Source organism: Corvus kubaryi, unplaced genomic scaffold (assembly GCF_017639235.1).
Source record: "Corvus kubaryi isolate FWS band 111438036 unplaced genomic scaffold, C.kubaryi_AGA036_p1.0 37260, whole genome shotgun sequence".
Taxonomy (NCBI): Eukaryota; Metazoa; Chordata; class Aves; order Passeriformes; family Corvidae; genus Corvus; species Corvus kubaryi.
This window is the reverse complement of record NW_024581077.1, coordinates 7,142,821-7,166,146: the sequence shown is the minus strand read 5'-3', so window position 1 is coordinate 7,166,146 and position 23,326 is coordinate 7,142,821. Positions and strand designations below refer to the sequence as shown.

Below are 23,326 nucleotides of genomic sequence, written 5' to 3'. Positions count from 1 at the left end.
AGGCTGAAATCCATAGACCCCACTAGCCAAAACAGTGTCAAATCCACCAGGCTATGGAGCAGTTGGGGTGAGGGGACAGCAGGGACAGAGGATAAACAGTGAGGCAGAGGGTCTCTTCTGTATCTCTTGGTCAAGCTGAGTCACCAGACACTAAGGGGGGCAAAATTCATGTGGCCACGCCGGACGAATGGGTAAGAGGAACCTTGACCCTTGCCTCTACCAAGAGGAGCTGGCTTCTGCCTCTTTTCCCAAATATGCGTATTTTTCCTACTGGCTCTCAGTCGATCCAGATATAACCAACATTGTGAGCAAAGAGGTGACAGTTTTCCACACCAGTCCATTGGTCAATACAGACCAAGCAATTACTGGTGAGGGGGCTCACATCCACAGGACATGTCCAGTGACAAAGGGGGAGGATGGACCTACAGAAAACCCTGTAATTTTGACCAAGGCTGTACACACTAGAGTGTAATGTGTATCCAAGATTGCCACACTCCTCTGAATGAAGTAAAAACCACAGCTGCAAGTGTTTGTTTAAGTCTCGCTTGTTACAGGAGTTAAAAAAAATATCTTTACTTCTAATTCTGAGTTACTACAGGACTCCCACAAGGATGGGAAACAACAGAGCAGACAGGTGGACCTGCCTGATTCATATTTTCCCACTGGGAACTGGTGACAGTTGCTTGCTGCTATTGACAACATTTTGTGTAAACTTCTTGCAATAACTGAACTCTTCCACAAGGAAGCCTGCTGGCTGCTGCTGTGGGTTCTTCCTTCTGAGAAATCACATCAAATGCAATCCAGCTTGGACAGCTTCCTAAGCCATCTCTTCCACCTTAACCGCAAAGGAGAGAGAGCATGAGCAATCCCTTGCACAGCCGCAAGGGAAGGCTCCCTCCCTCGCAGGAGTACTCTCATGTTGGGGAGAAGATCAGAGTTGGGCAATGCAAGGCACTGATCTGGCTTTGTGGCTTTTCCCAACAGTTTGGTGCATGACAACCCTCCTTTCCTGGGATTGCATAATTGGAGGAAGGGAAATGAGATCTCAGGGAGGGACTCAGAGATCATGGGGCAGAACTCCAACATTAGCTCTTCTTACTAATTCAGTTTATGTCATCCTCATTCTCACTTCTTTTCCCTGACATGTCTATTAGGATTCATTCAGGAGAAAGTCAGAGTGACTCAGATATCTTTTTTTTTTGGCATAAGAATTGTCTGTATTCTAACAAGTCCAACCAGTCATGATGTTATCAGATGTTGAGAAACACAGAACTGAGCTGGTGTCTTCTGGGAACAGAAGATCCAAGGAAGGCTCAGCATGGTACTGGAAGAACTTAACTAGGAGAAGACATCCTACAGTTCCCAGACCTGCCAGGTCTCTGCACCAGCAGTACAGGAGGGCTATTTGGAGAGAGAAAACTCAAGTTCCATTTCCATCTTTCACCCTTCCCTGGCATCCCAGGCAGTGAACTGTTTGAGACAGACAGGGAAATTTGTGCACACACAGCATGGCTGGTTTTGCCTGTGAAGGTTCAGTCCATGGGTGTACCCAATTCTGGGGAAACCCTGCTTTATCTTTACAAAAGTATACTGTCTTGTGGCAAAGAAATAGAAATAGTGATGGTGGGAAATATGACTTTAAGACCTTAAATGTCCTCTAAAAATGGTGTTATCACGATAGTTAACTCTTTGGTCTGCTGAAGGGTGCTGGAGGGCCACAAAGATGCTCGGAGGGCTGGAGCACCTCTGCTCTGGAGACAGGCTGAGGGAGGTGGGCTTGCTTAACATGGAGAAGACTCCGAGGAGACCTTAGAGCACCTTCCAGTGCCTAAAGGGGCTACAAGAGAGTTGGAGAGGGACTTTTGACAAGGACTTGTAGTAACAGGACAAGGGGGAATGGCTTCAAACTGTCTGACATGGGGGGATGTTTAGACTAGAATTTAGGAAGAAATTATTGTGAGGGTGCTGAGACACCGGTACAGTTGTTGTTTGAAGTAGCTAAGAATCAGATGGATGCATAACTAATTTTGTATTAGCACCACATCACGGCTAATCCCTATCCCCAGATCACCCAGAATTGCCAGCTCTCTCCTTGTCATGACTTTGGTCAACTACATCAAACTGGGCAACTTTTTAATATATATATATGTGCATGCATATGTGTAATATATCTATATATGTAATATAGAGATATTATATATTAGCTGGATCTTAGCCAAAGGATTTAATTTTCAGTTTCTTCACCTTTGAACCAGCATTTTGCTTTACTAAGGCCAACACTGACATGGCAAAGGCCTAACATGAGGCATGGAAAAAATGAACAAAATGGAAAATTAAACAAAACTTTCCTTAACAAGTTCCCTGCTCAGAGCTATAAAAACTGAACTGTGTAAAGACCCTGCTGAATGGATCCTTACAAGAGACTGTTCATGTCTGGAGATACCACCGTGACATTTACATGGAAAATCGCAAACCAGTTCAGGGGGTTTTCCCATGGTTTTCCCCAAAAAGCATTTGGCTGAGTTCTGAGCACACATTTCCTCTCTCTGGCTCCCTGGGGCTGCTCCTTGGCAGAGCTCTCACAGTGTGATGGTGATTCCCAAAAGGCAGCTCCTGAGACAGGGGCAGAGTGATATCCCGGATAAGCCACGCTTGGAAATGCAGAGGGTGGAGAGGAATAACTGTGACATCTTCCTGATGCCCCCAGTATTTCCTTCCCAGAGCCTTAGCCCCTCTGACCAGAGCTGTATTTGTTGGGCAGGGAGGTCACCCAGCACATCTTCATGCAGTGATGTGCTTGGAGAAAGCATCTGAGCAGAACAAAAAAACCCCTTTTCATCACTTTTTCAACAGAAAGAGATGTTAAATACAAATCTCAGCACCAGGCTTGCTTGAAGGTTGTGGTCTAAGCAAACCCTGATCATCGGCTGGAGCAAATTGGGTATTTCAGTGCTACTAAAAGTAAACAACAGGAAGCCTGGTTGTCCCTTCTTAACCCAAACTTTTTAAGAAACAACCAACCACACATCTTGGGACCTTGCACAGGCCAGTAATGCACAAGGAGTGCAATATGCTGAGTATGAGAAGCTGCAGCCAGACACAGGATATGTCCTCTGTGATTTGTGGACCCTTGCAGAACATTTTGCCTTTTTCAGTGTCACGGCACCGTGACATGAGGCACTTGAAACTCTACAATAAGCTCAGTTGGTTTGAGCTTGGTGCTAAAAATGCCAAGGTTGTGGTTTCAATCCCTGCATGGGCAATTCACCTAAAAGCTGGACTTGACGATCCTTGTGAGTCCCCTCCAACTCAGAATATTCTGTGTATCTGTGACTTCTGATTCTCTTTCCAGTACCACCGTCATGACTCGAGCCACCACTGGGCTGCTACATCTAACAGCCAAGGAATTCTGATACAAGGCTGCTCTTTCACAGCTCCAGGCACTGCCTATCCTCCAGTGATGGGTTGAGACTCTCTGTTCCCCTAACTGTGGATTAGTATCTGGTTTTGTTTGGCTTTTTTTTTCTCTTTATTCTATTTCAGGGGTTGCGCCATACAGTTTGTAAGCCCCAGTCTCCTGCCTGCTGGCATTGCTCAAACCTTGGTGCTGCCTCGTCCTACCTGTGCCCTGGGATGCTGGAGCTGACCTTGGCTCTAAACACCTGGAAAACTGCATGACGGCAGTGTTCAGGAATAGAGCTCACGCCTGCAAATGCAGCCTTGCAGAGGTCAGGGCTGGAAACGAGGTTGTGCTGCAAGGGTAACTCCGGGGTGATCCCCAAGAGACCAAAGGAACGACAAGGAATTTTATCCAGGGGGGATGCAAAGCAGCAGGAAGGGGGGCTGTGTGTGTGCGCAAAGCCGGCTCGACACCACCCCCGGCCCTTTCCCCTGTTAAGGGGGGTCTGCCAGCTCAGGAGTGGCACAGTCTAGCACAAGTCCTGCCTCCTGCCTCCTTCCTCCTCCTCCTTCTCCTCCTCCTCCTCCTCCTCCTCCCAGATGTTCCCTTGTGCGCAGCCATCTGTTGAGCTCCCTCCTCCCGCGGGGAAGCGGTAGCCAGCTTGCCCGGCCAGCTGCACGCCTCGGACGAGGAGGAACGAGGAGAGAAGAAGGGGACAGCCAGCCCAAGCCCCGCCGCTGCCGGCTCCCGGCGGCGCCCGCTCCCGCCGTGGGAACCGGCGCTGCGCGGCCACCCCGCCGTGGGAACCGGCCCGGCGCTGGGAACCGACCCCGGCCCCGGTGAGTCCCTCCCTCTGCCCCCACGCCCTCCCTGCCCCCCGCATCCCCTCCCTGACACCCACCCCTTCCTTGCGCCCTCCATCCCCTCTCTGGCCCCTGCATGCCCTTTCTGCACCCCCCTCAAAACTTCCCCGAGTGTGCAGAAGCGTGGGGCTCATTTTTGGGGAGGGGGGAAGCTGTACCGCAATGGGCTGAGCCCTCCCTGCCGCCTCCCAGGGGATGTGCAGGGCCAGCCCCGGGGGTGCCTGCTGGGGAGCCCTCCCCAATCTCAGAGTGCGGAAACTTTTTTTGGTGTGATGAGTTTTTCCTCGCGTGGGGGCTCAGCGGCCGGGGGCCGGGGGCGCAGGGTAGGGGGAAGGACAGAGGTCTCGGGTGGAGGTAAACTACTTTTTCCCCACCTCTGTTTTTTCCAGAGGGGTAACTTTAAGATTAGGCGGGTGCGTAAGAGCCCCCAGCCCGGCTACCCTCCCGGGATGAAGCGTCTCCAGCTGGAATCCCTTCTCCTTCCCCCGGTGGAATGGTGGTTTGTAGAGTGCTCGAGATTGCCACGGCTGCAGAGTAATCCGAGCAGCAGCTGGAGGCTCCGCACCGCCTCCCGTGCCCGGCTTCGGGGCTTTGATTTCACACAGGGCTCCCTGTCTCCCCTCCTCTCCCTCCTCCTCCTCCTCTCCGGGCCCTCCCCCCCACTCTCGGGAGCGAAGAGAAGCTTTTTGGTGGGTTTCTGGGGCTGGGAGGCTCGCAGGATTTTGCAGCTTACTCAAGGTAAGGGGAGAAAGGAGAAGGGGAGGGGAGGGAAGGAAAGCTTAGAGGGGACGGCTGGGTGGGGTGAAGAAACTGGAAGCTGCCAGGGGGGGCCGCCCGCCCCCCTTTCCTCCGGGTTCCATTGATAAAGGCATGGCAAAAGCTCCCTGCCTGGGAATTTCCCATCTCTAAGTGGATTAAACTGGAGGGGAAGGTGTGCTTGGGAAGGGGAGAGAGGAAGCAGAGCAAGATTTATTCATTCTCTCACTGGGGAAAAAAAAAAAAAAGAAAGAAAGAAAGAATGAAAGAAGGTGCTGGGTGTGACTTCTGAAGCAGGAGGTCAGAAAGCCCGGGGTTCCCCTGATAGTGCACACACCCTGTAAACTTTTAAGCAGCTCCCAGGAAACTTGTTATTAATGCTGCAGTCGTTAAAAGCGCAGCCCACGGCAGATTTATTAGCTCAGTAAACCACAACACGTGCCAAGCTCTCTGGAAACAAAAGGGTCTGTCAACTTTACTCCTCTCGCTCGGGATTTGGGAAGGCTGGGAGGAGAGCGGTGGGGATGGAGCTGGTGGTGCGGATGGAGCTGGTGGTTTGTGTCGTGGGGAAGTGGCATCGCCTCCGTTAAGCGACGCTCCCCAGCACGGTTTGTGAACGCGATTCCGTGGCAGCGAAGACCTTGGAGCACGGCTGTAAGGAAAGCACAGCGAACCCTGCTGAGCTCACCGTGCTCGTCGCGGCAGTGGGACGAGCAGCCCCCGGTCTCCCGAATGGAAAGCTCTCCCCGTGTGCCTGCCATGATAAATCAGCTGCCGTTCTCCTGAATAACAGCATTCACTGAAGTTACAGTAGGAAACTTGTCTGGGTGGACACTGTGCCACTGCTCTGCGGAGGGCAGCCGGTGCCGATCGCTGGCGTTGCGCGGAAATATCGCATTGATTGCCGCTCCAAAGCTCGGCTGGCAGCATCTGGCTATTGCAGCGGCGAGGAGCCGGGCGAACACCGGGAGAAGAGGCGCCGGCGAAAGGCAGGGTTGGACCACCTCGCCGATCTCTCCGGGAATAAGAAGCACGCTGGATGTGTTAGATGCTGAAAGGACCGGAGGAAGCTGGCACGTCCCTGGGAGGATTTGCAGGCTAAACTTGGCTGGGGGCTCGCTGTCGGCAGCCAGGCGCTCACGGGCAAAGCGGGTCAGTGTGTGCCATCGCCCTGGTGCGGGGCTGGCTCTTGTCCCATCGTGACTCCAGGGAGCCAGTCCCAGTGTCTGTCCTGGAGAGGACGTGGGAGGTGCCTGCTCTCCTGCGGGTTATAAATGGCCCGACGAGGAGCTGCCACTTCCCTCCTCCAGAGGCGGTGGGTGCGCGGGGTGAGCGATGCTTGACCCCGGGGTAGGCAGGAGGCTGGGTGGCAGCGCTCAGGCGGATTTTCCCTTGCGGCATCCTGGAGCAGGGCAGACGTTGCTGGTTTGTGAATGAATTCGAGCAGCTGCTGTCAGAGGCAGTGGGGAGCAATAACAAAATGCCTGGAGGGAACGAGGATGTGGCAGACATCCCAGGGGACATTAATTTCTGATGACAAGCGGGACTGGCAGGAAAGGTTGCGGGGCTGGGGTGAGGGTCTTCTGCACCCCTGTTCTTTACAACTAAGTGCAAGGAATAAACCAGCATTGAATGGGTGAGAGGGAATTGGGAGAAAAGAGAAGAAACATGCAGAAGTTTTTAGGGGTTTTGTGGATTTTTTTTTTTTTTTTAATATAGGCAAAAGCATCCTGTGCTCCCCCAGCCACACAGTGAGCAGCAGTACGTGCCACCCCTGTGCAAGACAGAGCTGGGAATAAAAGGTGAGCCACCGTCTTCCGGAGGTTTAGAGTTTTCCCTCCATCCCTAACTGCTTTTTTTTTTTTTTTTTTTTTTTTTTTTATCCTGTTTCAATCTCTCCTCCTCCTCCTTCTCCTCTCTTGTTAGCTGGTTGGTGGGGAGAAGCAGAGGCTGGACGGTGGGATGAGGCAAGGCATCCTTGTCCGGCAGCCCCCCTGACCCCTGGCACCCCCGGGCTCTGCACCGTAGCCGCAGCGCTGGCTGCCTTGGCTATCAAAAGAAACTTCCGAACACTGAGATGTTGAGGGCTGGGAAGAGATAAAGGCTGGCTTGAGCAAGCTGCTTCTTGTCCTAAAACTTGGCACCTGGACCTATTGAGGCAAATGTATGAATGGCTCAGCCATTCATTACAAAGAAATCTTGAGATTTTAATTTTTATTGCAATTTTTATATGTTTTTTGGTTTTTTTGGTTTTTTTGTTTTTTTCCTGGGAGTTTCCATCTTATTCATGGTGTGCAGCAGGGGAGAAGGAAATATGTGCTCTGGGAATCACCCCAGCCTCCCTGTCTGCTTGCAGACACTGCAAGAGATTAAACCATCCTGGCTGCCTTAGCATGGGACATTCCTGAGTTGCATTAACCAGGCTGAAAATCTGTCAGAGCAGCAGCAAACTGGAAAAAAGCGTTTTATCTTTACCATAGCTGACAGAGGGCCATGTGCTGTGCGTAATATCTGAGTGCCAGTGTCTGTGGGGTTTCTTTTCCTTCCCCTTTCTCCCTTCCTGATTCTTTTTTGCAGTCTGTGTCTCTGTGATGGTGACTCCTCTCCTTTCCCCTGATTCTTGCCAGCAGATCAAACCCAGGGGTGGGGAGAGAAATCACAGAATGGGTTGGGTTGGACCTTAAAGATCATCCAGTTTCAACACCCCGGCCATGGGCAGGGACACTTTCCACCAGACCAGTTTATTCAAAGCCCTGTCCAACCTGGTCTTGAACACTTTCAGGGATGGGGACTATTTTTTCAAGGAAGTTTTTTTTTTTTTACTTCAAATAAGATAATCTTCCTCAGGAAAAATTGAGACTCAAACTCCTATTGTGACAGATGGGTCAAACCAGACATGATTCCTCCACCCCATCAGGTCTGATGTGACACATGTGCATGGGACTTGTGTCACTTGTCTCCAAGTGGGGCAGGACATGTCCCTGACCCCAAAATTGCCTGTTTTCCTCCCATCCTTGAGAATGAGATTTCTATAGCAGTCAGCATGGTGAGGCCAAACTTCACACAGCAGGATGGAGTAGATCCTTCCTCCAAAGCACTTTAATGCCATGGCAAAAGTTCAGTTTACATACAAGGTACAGCCCCTCTGTCTATCCGGGACCAAAGCATTGCAACCTCTTGCAAGAAATCTCCAACTCAAAGAATTATAGGATAACTGAACCTGGCCAGTTTCATCCATCCTGTCCCCTCTCCCCTGGCCTGGCTGCCCATTTAGCAGAGGGCAAAGCAGGGTTGCTGTCCCTAGAGCGTCCAGGAAGGCAGGAGCTGGACATGGTGCCCAAGGACAGTGGTGACATTTGGCTGGACCAGTTATGGCAGTGGCAGAAGTGGGGACTTCTGTGTGGGGTGAGACCAGGCCACCTTGGCTTGTCCTCCCTTCCCAGTTAAACTGGTGGGACTTAAACCTGGGGATGGCAGCCCTACCCCCACACAGGAGTGAACACCTCTCGGACCTAGTGCTAGTCATCCTTAAAGTGTCAGGAGAGAAACTGAGGCACACAAATGGGGACTCATAGTACATCAGTGTACATCAGGACTGAAATTGGTCCTGCTGGGGAAATGCTCTCCCAACCCACTTCAGATGATCTTTCTCCAAAATCCTGCACCAGCCAAGAGGGACTGGAGGATTCTGGGCCAAGGAGGGAGGAAAAGAATTGAGGAGATATCACACATTGTGGGGGCAATGAAGCATCATCTCCAGTGGGAATCATGGTGGGGATGACACACTAATGGCAAACCCTTTATCAGCTCTACCTACACCCCTTCCCCCTCCCCAAATCGCCCCTTCCCAAACCTTGTAGGAGACCCAAGGTTGTAGTAAATGTCTCATGTGCTTCACTGGGGTTGGGGGCAGCTCCTGGAGCCCCAGCTGATGCTCTACCGAGCAGTTTCACTGGCATTCATTGTTTGCAGCATCACGATGCAAGAATTTATTGGAAGGGGGGGTGAAGAAAGGCCATGAGGGGAATGAGATGGGAGCCTCCAGCTGTGCTGTTTGCAACAATAATGGCCAGGATTGTATTTATTATCTCCTCAGCGGAGGGTCTGCAGCTGCACACTGAGAGCCACAGACGGCAAAGGGGCCTAGAGATTATTGTGCATGGAAAAAAAAACCCAACCACAAAAATAAATAAAAAGCCCACAAAGAATCCCTGGGCCAGCTGGAGCAGTGCCAAGGGGCACCCAGCTTAACTCCCAGTCTCCTCTCTTTGCCCTTCCTTACTGAAGTCAGCAGCCCCGCAGGGCTGATAGGAGAAGGGAGATTGGCAGCTGCTGCCTTTCAGAGAGATAAAGCTGCATGGGGTCCTCTTAAAATCCTTCTGCCAGGGCTGAAGGTGTTTCCCAGCCAGGTTGAATTTCTTTTCCCTCTGCTTTCTCATGATATTTCCAGTGCTAGCTGAACCATGACCAAGGCATGCCACTGGAGGCAGCACTTGGACCTGATCTGCAGCCACCTCTGTTGTAATGGATTTAATTATCTTAGAGGTATTTTCCAAGCTTAATGATTCTATGATTCAAGGAGAAAGAGGTGAAAAGCCATTAGAGATACAGGATGATGGGGCTGTGATGAGTTGTTTGCCCTTGGTGGGATGTGTCTCACCAGGAAGAGCAGAGGCATCACCCTGGGATGTATCATCTCCTCCATCCTCTCTTTTGCTTCCTTCTCCCTGCCTAGCTCATCTTCTCCAGGGGAACCCATCAATGTCTATTCAAGCAGCATGGTCTCTCTGCAGATCAGGTCAGCCCTCTGGGGAGATTGGAAGCAATCCAGGTCAGGGATGTGCGGTACATCCATAGGCATCACACCTTTCCCTCATTGACCAGAGAGCTGTTGGTGGGTCCTTGCAACCTGCACTTCCCTGGCATGGAACATGGTACATGCCATCCCAGGGACATGCAAGGCATGTGGCATATCCCAGCTGGGCACAGTGACATGGCTCGTTAGCTCTTTTAACAGCTAAAACCAAGAAGTATCTGTCGTGGGTAGGAGGTTTCCTCTCCCCATGCTGCACCTCTTAATGTTCCTCTCTAGCATATGGTGCTCATCCTTGAGTGCATTCCTCTGGAATTATATCATGTCTCCAGGAGCTGGAGTGCAGCAAGAAAGTATCATCGTGGCAGGAGCCAGCACAGGAACCGTCTAGGGTTGGCTGTCAGGTGAGCGTCTCCAAGGGCTGAGGCTCTAGGAGAGGGTTGCTGGGATCATTTTTGCTTTCAGTAACTGACTAGTTGAGAAAGAAGGAGATTTAATCCTCCCAAGGTTAATGCTGTGATTTAGGTAAAGCCTGGGTACTTGCAGGCTCCCTTCGTGCCTCACAGTGTGTTCTTGGGCACTGGAGGTGATGGGGCAGGTAGCGTCACCCGGTCTTTCTATAGCAAAATGCATTAGGACTGGCATAAAACTCTGTGTAAACCTCTCCTTTGGCTATGAAGCACCGTGTGAAGGGCTGGTCTGTTCCCGAGTTTGTGCCAAAATAACAGAGACCTCCCATTCTGGGACATGTCGCTATGATAAAAATTCTGTCCGGGCTGAGTTTGAGATGGTTAAGAAAATATTTGTGTTCCTGGCCGAGATGAGGTCTCTGTTATACTCAGCGAGTGCCAGGATACTGAGGTCTCCTGCTCCTGGAAATGCTCACAGTTAACAAGCAGAGCTCAGAGGACGAGAAATAGGAGTTGTTAGGGGTAAAAGAATTCAGGGTGGTCATGCCAGAAGTGATTCTAAAGCACGAGAAAGTCCTGAGCTCTTATAACCCTTGCAGGCACCTGTTTGACTGATTCCGTGCATCCAGGGCTGCTGGGAACCAGGTGTGGCTGCCAAAGCTCCCAGTTTGAGCAGTCCTGCAGCTGGAATAGCCAGGAGGCAATGGTGGGGCTGGGATGCTCAGATCCTGCCTGCTCCCAGAAAATACTGTGAATCCCTCCTGGTGCTACACCACTCCAACACCTGCCTTCCCTGCCCCCAGCCACTCAGGAGGCCTGGCAAACAATTTCCTTTCGGGAATGCCCCCTCTGGGCACAAGCACAGCTTGACTTGAGGCTGGAGAGCAAAATTGCTTTCAAAAGCCACAGGAGACTAATTCCTCCACCTGGAAATAAACTGCTATTAAGCTGACAGATTTCTGGGCTGAGCAGAGAAGAGGGAATTTTCTGCAAATCCCGATGCCACGGTGATTTAATTCCTAATTTTCCTGTGCTGGACGTGGCACCAACGTTTTCCCACTTGAGGCAAAATTCCCTGGAGTTGGGCTGCTCTTCCCTCAGAAAATGCATCTTTTCAAGGCATGAAGCTCTTGATGTGGCAGAAATTGTATTTCAGCCATGGATGTAAATGAGCTGCAAGTTACTGTATGGGCTGGCAGACCTGCCTGCACATGTTTTCCTTTTCTCAGATCCCAAAATACACCACCCTGCACCTTGATTTCCTTCTCCAGGGGGAATGAGGGATGCCAGAGGGGGAAGATTGCACAAGTGAAATAAACTACTAGCTGTTTAAGCACTAGGATGATAAATTATCTGTGGCCTCTTGCAAGCAGATGGGAATTGTGACATTAACAGTTGTAACAAAATTTATTTTAATAAGTCTATCCATTTCTTTATTAAATAAAGGATTTTTTTTTTTTTACATTTTACATTAAAAAAATAGAGCAGAGACTTTCAGCCGAGCAAGCATTTCAGTCCCTTCTCCCAAGAAACAAGCAATAGGACAAGAAGAAACAGCCTCAAGCTGCACTAGGGGATATTTATATTGCAAATTAGGGAAAATTTCTTCATCGAAAGGGTTGTCAAGCATTGGAACAGGCTGCCCAGGGAAGTGATTGAGTCACCATCCCTGGAGATATTTAAAAGATGCGCAGCTGTGGCACTTGGGGACATGGTTTAGTGGTGGGTTTGGCAGTGCTGGGCTAACAGCTGGATTCAATGATCTTAGCGGTCTTTCCCAACCTAAATGATTCCATGTTTGAAAACAGACCCATAGTGTGGAGCTGTAGGGTTTGGAGGTGCTGGGTTCCCTCTAGATCAATCCCACATGTCTTCTCTGTGGCCCGCGTGGTGGGTTGAGGGGCTGCTTGGCTTTGCCTTTGGGGTTGTGAAATGCTTTTGATGCTTAATTTATCTTTGCCCTTGCTAATCTTATCTATCCCATCCCCTGTAACATCTACAAAAATCTCCCTAAAGGAGAGTTTTGTGGAAAGTCATTGAAGTTTTGGCTCAGCAATTTATGTCCACAGAGGAGAAAAGCCCATGGAGATAACCAAGGTCTGGGAAAAAAGTGGGATGGTGTCTTGTTTTTTCGTTCTTTGCCCCTTCTGGCTGTCTACGACCATTATTCCATGGGGTTTGATGAGATTTAAGTCTTGCAAAGACACACTTGATGCAGAGCAATGGGGTTCTTGTCCAGATCAGGAAGTAGCATCTTGTCTCTGTTTATCCAGTTTCTCCACTGCTCACTGGTTTCCACTTGAACATTGAGCTGTTGACTTTAACTCTTTGAGTGCGACTGCCCAGCCAATTCCTTATCCACTGAGTCATCCACCCATCAAATCTATGTTTCTCCATAGAGACTACTATGTTGTGTGGATCAGTGTCAAATGCTTTGCACATGTCCAGGTAGATAATGTAAGTTTTTCTTCCCTCATCCACCAACATTGTAACTGTGTCATAGAAAGCCATGGGATTTGTCCAGCAGGATGTGCCCTTAGTGAAGTCATGTTGGCTGTCACCAATCACCTCATTATTTTCCATGTGCCTTAGCAAAGTTTCCATGAGGATCTGCTCCATGATCTTGCCAGGCAAAATAATTAAAGCATAAAGGAATTCATAGCAAAACCTTTTCTTTTTTTCTTTGGCATTCCTTGCATTTCATTCTGATTTTTCTCAGGGAGCAGGAACATGGCGCAAAGCATTCAGGCACCTGCAGGATGCCTTTTCGCTCCTGCTCAAGCACTTGGTGTCTCTTTACATTGAGCCATAAGGGCTAAAGTCACCACCCCAGTGGCTGAGCTTCCCCTCATCCTAATGCTTGCATGCACTGGTGAGGGAAATAGGGTTGCAAATCCCTGTCTTCATATCCTATTGGAAAATTTGGGTTAGCTCTGCTGTTCTAAGCAGCTTTGCAGTTCCCACTGATAAAACCACCAGTGTGAAGTGAAGGGTGATAACTTATCCCCTAAAAGTGACCTGTGCAATGTCTCCTGATGGAGGCCTCCACAAAATCAAGTGCAATTTGGAAGAGCCAAGGGACTGATTCTCATCCTGCTGTCACTGACACCTGGAGTAACTCCACTGAACTCTCTCAAACCCATCTAACAAATGCAGGATCACACATAAAAACCAGATACTTCTTGGATTCCCATTAGCTCTCCTCTCCCCAAACCCAAGAAGTCTCAAACTCTGAGTATAAAACCAGGACTGTTTGCAAAGTGCCTCCCAAACCAGCAAACAACAAAAAGCAACAAGCAGGTCAAAAAACATTGTTCCAATTTACATCAAATTTTTTTCTGTGGGGTTTAGTAATATTTATTGGGAGCTCTTTGTGGCATTTGTGTGGGGAGCCCTTCTGCAGGAAGAGGCAGTCTGAAGCAGGCGAAGCAAAAGCCTGAATGACCTTTACTTTCAATAGATTCACATGAGAAAAACCAACAACAAAAAAAGAGTAACCTTGTCAGCAGCAGCCTCTTTATTATGGGAGGGGTGTGTGTCTGCAGTAAGGATTTAATGGTCTCTGGCTGTAGGCTGGTTTGAGCTAGTTTTGCTGCCTGCTCAAATTGGCATATGGGATCTGGAGACCCGACCGCGATTGCATCTGTGGCGTCATTTGGGCTCAGCCCGGGAGAGTCCACACTGGAAAAGTGTAGCTGCTGCTAGTGCTGCACTTTAGTCAGTAATTATTCTAATTTTACAGAATAATTAATGGGTGGAGAAGGTGGGGAAAGGTCTCTTATGCAATTTTGTTGTCGAGAAGCAACTCTGGAGCATTCTGGTGCTCTGGAGCTGCTGTCCCAGCTGCCACTTAGCCTCCAAGATATTTAAAGAGAGAGAGTCAATTCTCTCTCTCTTTTTTGTTTTTTTCGCCCTTCAGTCTGGAGGATTTATGGCCTTTATCATAACCTATGCACTTGTTTCACTTTCCAATAACGTTCCTTTTCCCCTGACCCCAATTAGTGCTGGCAGCCAAGTGGGCCTTGTGAGCTTTGCTGTAAAGACTTTGTTTATTTCTTCACTTGGCTGATACAAGAGACAGAAGACAATCCCAAAATTTTCCTCCTGAAATACTGTTGCTAATCTAACTCTTCTGTCCTTTGCTAGAACAACAACTCTTATTTGGGATAGGTGGACTTCAGCCCTTCCTTTTTGCCTTTTTTATTTGAAATTTGCTCTATTTTCTGCTAATCCAGAATTAGTATTGGCAAGAAACTTGGAAATTACCATCATCTGTCCACCATGCTTTACAGATTCATGTCAAATCCAAACTGGTCTAGTTGTGGGCTGCTGTGAAAAAGGCAGACTCTGTTTTCCCCACTCCTGTGTGAGAGCTGGTAACCCTGTGGCCGGTCACCTGAGTTGGTTTGACCCACCAAAGGGGAAAGAGGAAGATTAGAGGGGGTTTTGTTGGATGAGTGAGCTGGTTCATCCAAGTGCACCTAGTTATTGGGTGGGGTTAGGGTTTGGAAGATGAAGCCAAGAATGGGGTGGGAAGCCGTAACCAGGGAGACTGGGCATCCTACTCTCTCATGGACAAGGGAGAGAGGGACATCTCCAGGGATGTGTCTGGTCTTAGGTTGGTTTCATCCCCTTCATGAGCAATTTCTTTCTCTTCACCCCACCATAGAGACACCCTGGTGGTTTGGGGTTTTTTTTGCACTTCCTACCCATGTACCTCAAGCTTCTTTGGGTGAATTTGCGCCTTTAGCCCCAACCCCAGCTGCATTTCAGCCTATGCTTTGTTCAGAGGCATGTTCAGGGAGGCTGAGGGAATGAAAAGAGAAGAATGGGGCAGCTGTCTCCTGACTCCATCAAACAGCAAACTTTAAAACACCTCCCTTTGTGTTATTTCTTTAATTAGTCATTGATTTTTTGCTGTGGGGAATTCCAGATTGGTGGTTGCCAGGGCAACTGGAGGTAGCCTAGGTAGCATCCTCTTAATATCAGCATTCCTGAAGAGGGGGACCAGTCCCCAAGCAATGGGCTTTCATCCATAGGGGCATGTGTCAGCTGATCTCCCTAATGAGAAAAGTCTTTAAGGGAGAGGAGTGCAGGGAGAAGTGTGAATTTGCAACGACACTGTAACAAAGCTTTCCTCTCTCCCATCTCGCTCCCTGACCACCAGCTGAGACCTGGAATTCCTCTGCAGTCTGGTTTTAATGTTGGGGGTTTTTTGGCTGGGAAATCTCAGTGCGAGTCTTCTGTGTGTGTCTTGCCACACAGCTATGCAGTGGATGAGCATAGCAGGGAGAAGGCATACGGGCATCTGCAGGCTCAAGGAGAGATGTGGGATCAGGGGAGAAGGCTGGCACTCTGCTAGGAGCTTGGTCCAACACTGGCTCCATTAACCACCACGGGGTCTCCTTAGGCTTGTCTCAGAATATTTGCCTGGCAGAAAGGATGAGCAGGATATAAAGACCAGAGCCCTGCAGTCACTACAGGCACCTGAAATGTGGGGGATGATATTGCACCCCCAGCAGCTCCTATTGCAATCAGCAGGTATAACAACCCCCTAGAGCTGCCAGACAGCCAGATCTTATACTGGGATCTCTCCACACCTCAAGAGCCATAGAAGTGAAGAGGACATGGCTGAACCAGCCCCAGGGTTGGCTGCTTTCTCCCGGTGACTTTCCCCTCACTATCTTAGGTGATGGTGCCGGTGGTTTCTTGAGTGTTTTCCTAAATGAATCCCCCCAGTGCTGCAAGACGATGAGTCCTCTTCCTTTTACAAGGGGATACCTTGGCTTCCTGCCTTTATCAACAAAGCAGCTCGTGGGCAGCAATCCAAAGGCATTTTGGTGCAGTTTCAAATACACACTGTACACAGAACTGTAAATGCCTGCGGTGTGTTTCTTTTCCCATTTCAAAGAGAGCTATCGATTGCTCCACACAATGATAAAACATGCCTGTACCTGACTAAGCTCTTTGCTGATAATCTGGCAATGCAAGAGTCTCTTTCTTGGACTGGAAGGTGACCAGTAATTTTATTTCTCCCATCTTTTGTCAGAACTATTAACCAAGTGGCATGTTAGCCTATGATGCTCCGTGCTGCTCCATAAGGGAGTTTTTAACTGGTACTAATGGATGGTATCCCATCTGCAAAGCAATTGCAGAGCCAGTAAGGGACAATCTGTGGCAGTGCTGTGAGGAGGGAAGAGGCAATAGATGCTGTGCAAATACTTCAGCTAAGCTTTGTGTACTGCACTTCAGCTGTGTAATGTTTTGTCTTTGCTGCTGGCTGGAGTGATGGATGTTGCAGTGGGAGTCACTGTATCTGCCCACTTCTGGCAATAATTTTTGAGACTGATCAGGAAGGGAATTCCCATGTCAAAAGGGCACAGCTCACACAAAAGTGAGCAGCTGCATATCAAAGCCCAGCAATGGTTTTAATTCTCCTCTCAATTCTTAGAATCATAGAATAGCTGGGGGTGGAATAGACCTTTTAGAGGATATCCAGTCCAACTCCTCACAATAATGAGAAACATCTTCAACTAGATCAGGTTGCTCAGACCCCCATCCAACCTGCACTTGAATGCTTCCAGGGATGGGGCATCTAACACCTCTCTGTGGAAACATGTGCCAGTGTTTTACCACCCTCATCACAAAAAACTTCTTCCTTACGTCTAGTCTAAATCACCCCTATTTTAGTTTAAAACCATTATCCCTAGTCCTATCACTACAGGCCCTATTAAAAGTCTGTTCCCAGTTATATTAGGGTTTGGATTTTTTTCTTACTTTTGTTCAGATGACCCAGAAGGAGCCCATGAAGGTTTTAGCAGTGCTCAGAAAGTAAAATTTCATGCTGGTGTGCCTTTGGACTTCCTGGTGTATGATCCAGCTCCCACCAGAGCTGAAACAGTTTTATGAGGAACTGAGCTGCATATTTGAGGGAGAAGTTGGGAGGGGATTTCCATGTTGAGACATCAAGTGGGAATAGCCACGGGGTGGAATTTGGGAGAAGAAATACCAGTAGACTGGGCTGACACCACTGTGGGTACTTCTCTGTACGTGAGACATTTCACATTTGAGGTTTTGCAGTTTTAGTTTACAAGGAGCTCCCCACTGTTTTAACTGCCCCTGGTAATAAAATAATTCAGTGCAATCCAAAAGCAGCTTCATGAAAAAAAATAATAAGAGTAGTATTTATTTTAGGAGGGACTGCATAAGGCAGCAAGCTATATCTGTCTGCACAGAACCAGGGGGGATCAGCCTTGATGTTGTCAGGAAAGGGATATCTGGGAATGTGTCTGCAGAGAAGAGCCCTTCCCGCTGTGTCCCCTCTGCACATATATGTGTTTTCTCAGGAAACAGTTGAGATGGGCTGAGAGTAGGGCTCATCTTACCAATTTTCTGTTGTTTCTATAGAATAATGGACCCCGGAGGATTATGAGTTGGCCTTTAGCAATGGTTTAGTTGCAGGCAATTTGGCCAGAGTCCCAATCTCTGCTGTCTATTTGCAGGAGATCTGGAAGACACTGCCATACAACTCACATCAGTGATCAGGACAGTATTTTTGCAACATTTTTCCCCCTTTGCGCTTGTTTTGCTCATTGGAAGTAGTCCCCAGTCAGTGTCCTGGGAATGAGAGCAGGGCCAAGAAGACCATGCTGAGAAGGGACAGAAACTGATGACAAGGGGTGGGTGAGGGGAGATGAAGTGCAAATTTCTAGGAAATGGTCTTGGGAAGGTGCAGGGGCTGTGAGGAAGGAGTCTCAGCCAGATCAAAGGGTGCGTGGGAAAGATGATACCGCAAGGAAGTTAATGAAGTGCTTTTGAACAGTGGTGGGAAAGGTAAGAGCAGAGACCAGGGAGGCTGAGGTGGGGATGGGAGCATTCATTTAAAGGGGATTTCTTTTACTCTTTTCTTGTTAAATGAGCAGCTGGCACGTGAATGTCTGTTTATGGCCAGCAGTGTAGCCAAGGACCAGTGCTGATGGATCTGACCAGTGCTGATGGATCTGTTTGTCAAGTTTGGTGAGATTTTCTGTTTCCAGCCTTCTGGAGACCTTGTTTGTAAGGCATGAGGAGTCATCACCCATGACTGCAATAGGAACCAGTGAGGACAGTCCTTGCTGCCTCTGTTGACCTGCAGGATGCTGACATGCTCCTATTTACCCTCTCCAGAGACACAGAGATAAAGCTTCTTTTGGCTGTCTCTTGAAACCATGCAGCTGCTGTTGCCCACTGTTGTGTGGACGAGATGTCAAGGATGTGATCTGAAGAGGTTCAGCAAAGCTGGGGGGTGCAGCTCAGCTCTCTGCTTCTCTTGTGCGAGATGATGGAGGGACAGAAATGTCTTGGAGGGAGAAGGGTCAAGACCAAAGCAGTGGAGAGAACTCCTTGCTTGCTGGCATTGTTAATCAGAGAGAATACTTAATGTAATTAGCAGAGGCTCCCCAAAGACTGTATATGAAGCAAATTATCTCTCTCTACTGTGCAGAGGGCTGGGCCCACCACAGCAAAGGCTGGGTTAGACTGAACAAGCCTTGGTTCCTCTGCTCTGCTAGGAGCTGCCACCATCATCTGATACAAATCCATGATCTTAACTACCTAAAAACTTCTAAATTTGCATCTGAAGTCCAGGCAAGGGAGATATGATGTCAATTTGGGCAATAAGGAGCTGGCCTTTTTAGCTCTTCATCCTGGGTGTTGTTTTGAGGATGCTGTTGCCTGTAGGAAATTTGAATGGAGCTTTGGTTTCTCCTCTCCCAGTAAGGTCTTTAGACACCAAAGGCTCCCACAGCCTAAATGATTTCTCCAAACTGTCAGTGCAGGGTCCTGAAGTCAGTGCTCCCAAATCTCACAGGGATGTCCTGACATGAAGGACCTCTGCGTGCTGAAGTTTGCCAGGTTGTAAAATGACTCAGCGTTTGAGCTGTCATTTAGCTTCTTCCCTGGTCCGCTCAAAATCACACATGCTTGATAGATCATGCTTTAAGGTAGCCTACTGTTCTTACAGCTCATTTCCAGTTTTGTCTCCACTTGATTACATCTGTAAAGACTGCTGACCCAATTTATTTTCTCCATTAAGTTCCCACTGGGTTCATAACATGAGAGACAAAGTCTTTGGGATATCCATGCTATTTAAGGGTATGCTTAATCTCTCCCTCTGTAAAGAGAAAGGACAAGACTACGTGAGTCAAACAGTAAAATATCTTTCATAAAGTAATTTCTACAGCAATTAAATCTGTTTTTCTATTGCCTTGTTTTCCAGGAGAACAATGCATTTCCTGGCCTGGTTCAATTTGCTGCTTCTCCTTCCTTGTTTTGGTACCACCAAAACCTGCTTCCCTGGCTGCCACTGCGAAGTGGAAACCTTTGGTCTCTTTGACAGCTTCAGCTTGACCAAGGTGGACTGCAGTGGAATAGGCTCACACATTGTTCCTGTCCCAATCCCTCTGGATACCTCCTACTTGGATCTATCATCAAACAAACTGGAAACAATAAATGAATCGATGCTTACTGGCCCTGGATACACCACCCTGGTGAGTCTTGACCTGAGCTACAACAAAATTGCCAAGATTTCCTCCACAACATTCTCCAGGCTTCGGTACCTGGAGTCCTTGGACCTGAGTCACAACTCTCTGGAAGTCCTTCCAGAGGACTGTTTCTCCAGTTCTCCTCTAGGTGACATAGATTTGAGCAATAACAAACTTTTGGATATAGCTGTGGACATTTTTACTTCAAAAGGTCAAGGCAAATCCCTGAATGTGGATCTATCCAATAATATGCTCAGCACAATTACAAGGCACCATGAAAAGAGCATCCCTAACATCCAGAACTTAAATCTTTCCGGAAACAGGCTAACATCTGTACCAAACCTTCAAGGCATTCCTCTCCGATATTTAAACCTTGATGGAAACCCTCTGGTTAAGGTTGAGAAAGGAGACTTCGCAGGGCTGAAAGACTTGATTCATTTATCCCTCAGTGGCCTGCGTGGCTTTAGAGAGTTATCTCCTCATAGCTTCAAGGAACTCCAAGCCCTCCAGGTTCTGGATTTATCCAACAATCCCAACTTGAAGTCACTGACTGCTGAAGTTATCTCTGGTCTGAACTCCCTACAAGAGCTCAACCTCTCTGGGACAGGCGTGTCATCCTTGCCAAAGACTTTGCTGAAATACCTGCCTTCCATCAAAAGCATCACCTTAGGGAAGGACATACAGTGTCTTAAGACCATCAAAGAAGGACAGTACCACCGACAAATTGGGCTGACCAAAAAAGAAGTCCTCAGTTGCCATGACAGCCATGGGTCCGTAGCAGCAGCACCTTATGTTTTGTGATGAAAGCTGGGGAGAAGAAGGGGTGGAGCAGGGAGGGTGGAGGGGCCACGGGACTTGTACAGGTGTCGGACTGAGATGGCTTGCAGTGTGCCTTTTGTAAAACTGTCAATAATTTATATATTTGTATTTGCCAATAGTTGATTGTTTGTGGATTTTATAAACTCTCAAATCTCAGCCCGCATTATCTGCTGGCTCCAGATTTTACCCGGTGCATTGAGGTCCTCACTCATCCTGTTGGCTCAAGAGCAGCAATGCTGGACAATGTGGGGACAAGTTGCTCTGCAGGTCCCAGGGCAGAACAGTTAGTCTGGAGCAAACCCTTCATGCCTCAGATATGTTTGTAGGAGCAAAGCTACATCTCTGCAGACCACACACCAAAATGTACCAGCTCTGTAGCTGCTTGCTTACAAACCCACGCATCATCCTTCTTTTAATTATTACTTCCCAAAATGTGCCTTCTGGATGTTGCCTTCATTAGCAGCACCCTGTTCTCTGTCATGCACTTTCAGTCTTGAGGAAACATTTCCAGACAAACCTGAATACAGGGTGCACCTAATGTGCTGGGTTTTACATGTTATTTGCATAGGTGTGCAACAAACACTGAGTAAGTCGAGAAATTTTCCCACCAATTTCTCCTTGTTTTCCCACCTTGATCCTTTTCATGTCGAATTAACTTAGGCCCAGTTTTGGCAACCTCCTGTCTTTTTAACCTCAGTGAGCCATTGGTCAGAGATGATGTGCAGCAGAGGAAGGGAAGCAGAGGGGTCTGCTAACAACCACGTCTCATCCAGGAACTAGCCCTTGATGAAGGAGGTTGCAAAGGGAAGAGATCATGTAGCCTAGCTCAGAAAAAAAAAAGGAAAATAATCCCTCCTCCCTTCCTGGGGAAGCTTGGAAGGAAACTTTGACAGGGATTCTTTCTTGATGACCTTATCAAACCAAGACCCAGACCTAGAGGATATGAGAGTAAGTTGTTTCCAGGCTGACACTCCCCATCTGAACACATCTGCAGCTCATCTGGGCATATGTGAGGCAACTTCCAGTGCCAAAACACTCTTGAGAATGTGCCGGGGAAGAATTAACACTGATGCCTGTGGCCCCAGAGCACTTTGCTTATCAGAGAAAAGATCTTTGGGTTTTTTTCCAGAGTTGTGGCTTTTCTTTCACTCACACAGGCCCTGTGTTGCCAAGTGAATCTGATAAACTGAAATCTGATAAAAATCCTGGTCCCCAAAGGTTTACTCAGTTTTTTTTTTCCTCCACTGCTGAAATGCCTGCAAAGGGGAACCTCTCTGGACCCTCTTTTTCTCCAGTGTAGGAGGAAGTTGGAGAAGACAGCACAGCATGGCTCAATGCCATATGTGAAGCCTTCAATTTGCTTATAGGAGCAATGCAGGTGTCTGCTGAGGTCTGGTCCACATCTGGCACTCTCTGTCCGGGGGGATGGGATGTTATGGATGGGGGTCCTGCTCGAGCTGATCTGCGGTTTGGTCTCTAAACCCAGCCCTGTATCAGGGCCACTTTCAATGTTTGATTGAGGGAGATCCATGTAAAGGTGTTGCAGATATAAACTTATCTCACAACTGTCCTTGGGAGTGTTGGGGGAAGCTCAGATTTTGCCCTCATACCCCCAAAAATCTTTGAAAGTGGAAACCCTGTTGCCCAAACCCACTGACTCCATAAAAGTCAGAGTCAACACTTAACTTCCATCTATCTCCATTTCAATCATTTGTTTGGGGACCTTAGGGTGGGATTTTTACCCCTTCCTTCAGTTTCGGGGCTTTTCCCCTTCTACTGAGCCTTTGCAATGCTTGACCAGCCTTCAAAATCACATGAAATGTTGATTTTCTTAAAAAGGCAATGGGGCTGCCTGTGGGCAGAGATCTGGAGGGGAACAGGAACAAACTGCACTGCAAGACAGGGACAGTTTCTGAGGAAGGATGTGGGGGTTTTACTGGTTCTTGCCTTTTTAAGTGAATTATTTTCTGCTGGCAGAAAATGTATTTTTAAAAAAGAAATTGTTTAATTTTTTAAGTCTGTACATAGATGAAACATTAGGGTTATCACCTACTGTCAAAGTTACTGTCTTTGCAGCACTGTGGTAAATTTAAAACCCAATGTGACAATCCAGTTGAAGACTGCAAGATTTCCTTGTGTAATCTCATGCTAGCTGCTAGCTAAACTAGTCTTAGCAAAAGCTGGCAAATACTGTCGCTGTGTTTGTTTTCCTAAAGAACCTCTGCAGCATTGTAAGGCTTTGTGGTTACTCACAACATAATAAAGTGATTTGGAGGAGAATAAACCCAGATCCCCCAGATTTATTGCTTTAGTGCTGAGCAGGTGGCAGCTGTCACTGGGTCTGAAGTGCGACATAGCTTCTCTCCTTGCTCCGCTGATCTCCATCGCCCTCCTGGGTGTTGCATCTCCAAACTAGGGGCAGGATTTGTCCCATGGTGCTTGGCTCACTGTGCTCTTCAGTGATGGAAAGGCTTGAGAGCTTCACTGGTTGACTTGAAGGAAATTAGGAACACATGGCAGTGAAGCAGCACAGAGTATGTAGTGCAAATTCCCTGCTCCAGGACCTGCTCAAAGCTCGCGGAGACCTCTTCATGGATTTGCCCAATCTGGGAGACGGTCTGCTAATGTTGGAAGGCTGGATTTGCATCGGGGTGGGGGGGATGATGTGGAGAGAGACCACAAAACTATGGAAATGTTCAAGAACATGTAGATGTGGTGCTTAGGGATACAGTTTAATGGTGGAC

The 23,326-nt window shown here is 48.3% G+C and overlaps 1 protein-coding gene across 4 annotated transcripts; it reads left to right on the top strand.

The window, feature by feature from the left end:
- The first annotated feature begins 3,999 nt into the window (after positions 1–3,999).
- On the top strand, positions 4,000–22,866 carry TSKU (tsukushi, small leucine rich proteoglycan). 4 transcript variants are annotated; one of them, XM_042024221.1, is made up of 3 exons: positions 4,000–4,239; positions 6,739–6,821; positions 19,499–22,866. In XM_042024221.1, exon 3 carries the CDS (start codon positions 19,506–19,508, stop codon positions 20,562–20,564), a length of 1,059 nt encoding a protein of 352 aa, XP_041880155.1. In that variant the 5' UTR covers positions 4,000–4,239; positions 6,739–6,821; positions 19,499–19,505; the 3' UTR covers positions 20,565–22,866. The 4 variants fall into 4 exon arrangements, with proteins under 4 accessions (XP_041880155.1, XP_041880156.1, XP_041880158.1 ...); XM_042024222.1 differs by lacking the exon at positions 4,000–4,239 and adding an exon at positions 4,672–5,001; XM_042024224.1 differs by lacking the exon at positions 4,000–4,239 and adding an exon at positions 5,180–6,171.
- The last annotated feature ends 460 nt before the right edge of the window (positions 22,867–23,326 follow it).

Coding starts and splice junctions, on each gene's coding strand:
- TSKU (XM_042024221.1), top strand. CDS start 19,506: ATGCATTTCCTGGCCTGGTTCAATTTGCTGCTTCTCCTTCCTTGTTTT.